The sequence below is a fragment of the Papaver somniferum genome, chromosome 4 (assembly GCF_003573695.1).
Source record: "Papaver somniferum cultivar HN1 chromosome 4, ASM357369v1, whole genome shotgun sequence".
Lineage (NCBI taxonomy): Eukaryota > Viridiplantae > Streptophyta > Magnoliopsida > Ranunculales > Papaveraceae > Papaver > Papaver somniferum.
In genome coordinates, this window is record NC_039361.1 from 33,735,547 (window position 1) to 33,741,738 (window position 6,192).

At 35.9% G+C, this 6,192-nt stretch overlaps 1 protein-coding gene across 1 annotated transcript; it reads left to right on the forward strand.

The window, feature by feature from the left end:
- The first annotated feature begins 2,932 nt into the window (after window positions 1–2,932).
- On the forward strand, window positions 2,933–5,970 carry LOC113275107 (ACT domain-containing protein ACR8-like). Its single transcript, XM_026524543.1, has 5 exons — window positions 2,933–3,290; window positions 3,690–3,735; window positions 3,823–3,937; window positions 4,037–4,770; window positions 4,894–5,970. The coding sequence occupies exons 1-5, from the start codon at window positions 3,229–3,231 to the stop codon at window positions 5,254–5,256; spliced, it is 1,320 nt and encodes a 439-aa protein (XP_026380328.1). The 5' UTR covers window positions 2,933–3,228; the 3' UTR covers window positions 5,257–5,970.
- Window positions 5,971–6,192: the final 222 nt, after the last annotated feature.

The window sequence follows — 6,192 nt, forward strand, 5'->3', positions numbered from 1 at the left end:
ACTTTCCTCTGAAAGATGTCATTTTTAACATATTCCGATATCCACCCATTCAGAAATACCAGTTTAAGCTTTATTTATAATTATTCCTGCAAATCTGTGAAGCTTATTATCGATTGTTCTTTTATTTTATTCTTCTCAAACTGCCCAACATGATGTAAAGATGACTAATTGCTAGATTTTCCTTTTTATGTTTCTCCTTCTTCTGAATTCCTAAGCTTCAAGTTGAGCTGAAATTATGCCAGTCTTTGCACATCTAACATTAAGGCTACCAATGAATAAAACTAAATGGTTTATGGATTTATGAACTTGATGACATAGAGAACATTGTATATTGCTGAGCTGACATCCTTTACTTACACGATTATTTCGGTTGCAGCCCAAAGGTTGCACCTTAGACCAAGCATTATGGTAAGCGATTTCGTTTCGCCACAACTTAATTGTAGCGAAATCCAACTACAGTGGTCTTCCATATCGCTTTAGAGTAGCAATATCCCTTAGATAACTTTAAAGTTGATTATCTGATGCGTCTTGCAGCTACGGGAAATTTTGCATGCTTTTCACTGTCGAAACTTCGTGTCCGTGTGATTTCCAATGGATACTGAATATCCAATTCCAGTTTCACGCTTCTAAAAATTCTATGTTTTCATTTTTTTTATTTACTAAAACTTTTTTTGTGTGATTAACCAATACAATTTTTTATTATTATTTTGAATGTGACCCTTGTTGCTGTTTTTTATGTTGTGTGATTAACCAATCATGGCACTTTTTCGCATTGAAACTACCTGCGACACTACATTTTAGCTCATATTCTTTCGTATCCAGATGAGTAAGAGTACCTAAAAAGTAAAGGCTCCAAGACCTCTAGAGTCTCATCTAAGTTCACCATTTCTTCTCAGTATCACATTCCAGGAACCTCAAGACACCATTTTATTGACATTATCATTTTTCTGAGAAGAAATTTTATGGAAGTTTCAGGAAAAATTCTTCAAACATGGATTGTACTTCTGACTTCCTGCCAAAACTTGACGGTAACCCATTTCTGATATGTGTTGTTCTCATATCTTCAACAACGCCCTTTTGCATTTGAATTCGTTCTTACAATTTAAAAGATACATCTATATGTGTATATGACAAGAAATAACATTAGGCTTCGAGTAAAAGTGACCTTAATTTAAACCTATCTACTTAAACTTGTCATGTTATTGAAAATCATCCAGAAATGGTTAGGTTTTTCTTCAAATCTCGCGGTGTATCTATGTCGTGAGTCCTTGCTATGAAGTGTGCGCTATCTGGATGAATTGTCCAAGTTAACCGCTCCAATTCGATATCAGTTTGTTTTTTTTATCGGTAAAGAATTTGATGCTAGCGAGTTTCGAATTTAGGTCGCTGGTATCATTACCTAATGACTTTACCACTGTACTACAGTAGCACCAACCAATTTATTATTAATATATGAGGCTTGCCTCTTTTCCCGGAAAAAAAAAGGTTCAGTGGTTTCAAAATAAATTACCAAGCTTCTAGCCATGGTAACCAACAATAGAGTAAATGTGATACCTCTCTAATTGGCTATAATTAAATTAATTTCTTGGCTTGGTAGTTCTGGTATCTGATTTAAGAGAACAAAGTATTTTTGATTACTACCGCTTTGATAGCTAGCATAATAACTTAGCAAGAATCTTCCATGTGAATATTCCTTGAGCAACATCTTGATAGGAATCTATAGTTTGTAGAGGGTGATCATACTTTTAGCTTCAAACAAAAACTAATTCCGCCTTCAAAATCACTTGCGGGAGTTTAGACCACGTAGCCCCTGCAATAGCTATAAAATCAATCATCTTAATCACTTCTTAAACAGAACCATGTCAATAGCGATCAACACAGTACTTGAGCAATGACCATGCCCCATTGATGCAAATTAGTCAATGAATGAATGCACCCCCAAGTGGTCCATTTTGAATTATAGTCAAAACGTCAATGGATCTATTTCTAACAATAGAAATACCAAGAGGACATGGCCTCTCCGCTCTGTCCACCCAATTAGAGGAGATTCCACTTTCGAATTGACAAACCCAACCTCAAATTTTCAAGCAGTTAATAACACCACCAGTTTTGCATCGATATGTTGCGTAATTAATTGCACCCAAAAAGAAAAGAAAATATAGTGTAAACCAAAGACCGGCCGTAACGATGTAATAAAAGGAAAAGCCAAAAAGTAAGCGGCCGACAGTAACGGTATGACGCCTCCATAATACCAGTCCATGGGTCGGTCGGCAGAACCAAATGGCTAAAATCTTGATCTTTAAGACGTATGATTTGGTTGGCGGCACATCACATAAGGCCACATGTTTAGACAATCACTACGGTTGAATATGTCACTGCTTGTTCGGAGGTTTCTTTCCTTGTAAACCAGTTAAAGAGGCTAGTGTCACTATAGTACAATAGTAAAATCAGGTAAAGATATCATCGACCTGAGTTCAAAACTCGTTAACACAAAAAAAAAATTAGTCACGAACAATCTTTACCTTGCAAACTGGTTTTAAAAAGAATGGAGTCGATGGGCATCTTCCCAGCAACAAGGGATGCAGACTCCGGTAGATACAAAATGGAACTGCTGGCCAACAACTCCTCCAGCTATAAAATCAACAAAACAGGAGTCGAATGCAAGCAAAGCAACAGCCCACCTGGCACATGATGTGGACAAAAGAATGCGGTTCTAACAAAAGTCACGTGGCTGTCTAAAATCGTTTGTTCAACAACACCGATTCGTCTCAGTGACTCAGTTTTAAAAATGGAAAGTGTAAAAAATATCGAGAAATCGTCTTATTACTGGAAATAAAATAATAATAAAAATGAAAACTTCTAAATTAAAGACGGGGATATTGGTATAAATAACACAGAATGGCTTTGTCTTTCCACTTACTAAAAACTTTATTTTATACACAGCCAGAGAGAAAAAAAAGAAGAACCCCAACAAGAAGAAGAAATTTGAAGAAGGTGGTGGTTGTTAATGGCGATTTAGACAAGAACCCCCAACAACAAGAACGAAGAAAAGGGTTTCTGTAGATTATTCTTAGTATCATTCACAGGCATTATTTTAAGGACAAGTTCTGAAGATAAATTATCTTTGTTTATCTTGTTGTTTTAAACAAGGAGGAAGTTTCTGTGTTTGCTAGTTAAGTCTGAAGAATTTTTCAAGGAGTTCAAGAAATTTGAAGGAAACAGAGAAAGATGGAATGGTCTGGTTGTCTCAATGAATATGAAAAGCTTGTCATCAGAATGAACACACCAAGGTTTGTTTTCTCATCCTTCAAACATTTTCTGAAAGGGGGGGGGGGGGTTGAATTTGTTAATTTTTCTGAAAGAGGGTTTAATTTGGTAATCTTTGTTATTTTTAGAGATTTTTCAATTTATCTTCCCATAGAGATTTTCTTAACAAAAATAAAAAAAATTCTCAGATTTTAATTTTTTTTAATTTGGGATTTGAATGATGTTTTCTTTAGCAAAACGTAATTATCACCTTTATTTTTTTTCCTTAATTTTCCATGATGTTTCCTTAATTAGCCTGACTCTTCAATCCCTCAAAAGTTTGATTTGATCTTTCAATATTTCTAGAAGGTCCAATTTAGACTTGTTCCTCTGTTTGAAATTTGTTTTTCTAATTTTTTTCCTCTTTGATTTCTTCTTTACAGAGTTGAAATTGACAATGCTGTTTGTGCTTCTTCAACACTAGTCAAGGTAAATTTCATACATCCATCCTCATATTTCCAAATTTTTAACCCTAAAAATGGGTTTTCAATAAACTAATTCATTGTTCCATTTCAGATTGACAGTGCACAAAAGGATGGAATTCTTTTAGAAGCTGTTCAAATCCTTACAGATCTCAACCTGTCCATCAAAAAGGCTTACATATCCTCTGATGGAAGATGGTTCATGGATGGTAAGAAGCACAGACCCCCCTCTCTGTTTCTTTCTCAAACGCATTTGTTCTGTTTTTTCAGTTTTCTAATTAAATGTTTGTTCTGTGTGCTTGCTTCAGTTTTTCATGTGACGGATCAAAACGGCAACAAACTCACTGATGAGAGCGTGATCAGTTACCTTGAGCAGTCTTTCAACACGAGCAACAACACTGTGAAACCCAACGAGTTGAATGGACTAACCGTGTTGGAATTAACAGGGACTGATAGACTAGGTTTACTTTCAGAGGTTTTCGCAGTTCTGTCTGATCTTCAATGTAATGTTGTTGAATCGAAAGTCTGGACACACAACGGAAGAATTGCGTCTTTGATTTATGTTAAAGATATTGATTCCGGTTGTCCAATTGAAGATTCATTGAAAATCAGTAAAATCGAAAGCCGATTAAGGAATGTTCTTAAAGGGGATAATGATATTAGAAGTGCTAAAACTACAGTTTCTTCTATTGCTGTTACTCATACTGAGAGAAGGCTTCACCAGATGATGTTTGCTGACCGTGATTACGAGAAGAAACCCGACGATGATTCGCCTATTGTTACAGTTCAGAATTGGGCTGAGAGGGGTTATTCTGTTGTGAATGTTATGTGTAAAGACAGACCTAAGTTATTTTTCGACGTCGTTTGTACGTTGACCGATATGCAGTATGTTGTCTTCCACGGCACAATTGATACAACAGGAAACCAAGCTCAACAGGAGTTTTATATCAGACATAGTGATGGAACCCCAATTAGTTCAGAAGCTGAAAGACAAAGAGTCATTCAGTGTTTAGTAGCTTCCGTTGAGAGAAGGGCATCTGAGGTAATTTCATAGTTTCCCTGTGAATTAATCATTTCATTTCTAGGCAATTGCAGTTCTGTTTAGAATTTCATTCATTTTTGATCAAGTGCTAATAATATCTGGTCTTTGTTTGATTGTTATCAGGGTGTAAGGCTTGAGTTATGCACTGCAGATCGACAAGGGTTACTATCTGATGTTACACGGACTTTTCGCGAAAATGGATTAAATGTTGCAAGAGCAGAAATCTCAACCAAAGATGACATGGCTCATAACATATTTTACGTGACAGATACAGCCGGCTATCAAGTTTCTTCCAGAACAATCGAAGAAGTTCGCGAAAGAATAGGACTAGATGATCTAATTGTCAAAGATCCACCATGTTCTATTCCAAAAGTTTCATGGGATGATTCTCCGGCCGGCGGAGTTGGCGGTGCAGTACTAGTATCATTGGGAAGTTTAGTTAGAAGGCATCTATACAGTTTGAGTTCTATTATTCATAGAGCTTAAGGGGGGAAGAACCAACCATAGAAGACAGTTAACAAGAGAAAAAGCAAGATGAAGAAGAACACATACACAGTAATAGTAGGAGGAGGAGATTAAAAAAAGTTAAGCAGAATTAGGACTATTAATTTGTGTAGGAAGGGAGGGAAATGGCCAAATGGGAATATACTTTGCTTGAAGAATTGGGGTTCATTTTGTACATAAAGAATTTATTATTATTCAAAAGGTTTGGGAAGGGAATGAAAATGAAATTTGGGGGTCCAAGTAGTAGTAGTTGATTTATAGTTAGGGTTTGGTTGGTTGAAAATTGATACTATGAGGTCCCCCATTCTCCATCTGTTTTTGATTCTACTACTACCTGCTTGAATTTGAAAAGGGGAGGGAAATACTTGAAGGCTAAGATTTGGATAATTCTGTGGACTGTGGTGGTGGTGGGGATAAGAATTTAGCTGGCAACAAAGACAGGTGAAGAGAGTTGGTAGAAAAGTGAAGATCTAAAAGAAAAATCTTAGATTGGATTGTTTGGGGTGTGTTTTCATGGTTTTAGGATGTTTTTACACGCCGACAGTTGATTTGTATATAGTTATGATGATGACTTTCATTTGTTAGTTGCAACCAACTTAGAAGAAGAAGAAGCAGAAATTAGTGGTTGACATTTGTGGATTTCTCTCTATATTAATCAATCTAATCTATTTTTAAGTGTTGTGTTTTTCATTCTAATCTAAGTGATTCTCTTGTTATTTATGTTTTGTGGGGTTAAATGGAATTAAGTTCCTTTTAGCTGTTGCTAATGTGACAAATCGAATTTACACGCCTGTAAAGTTGCTTTCTCCTATTTGGAGATGCAGAAGCATCTTCTTGCTAGTATTAATAAAACATGTAATCACCAATTAAGAAAGCATCTTGGAATCAAACCACGCCATATTGCACACTTAGACAGCC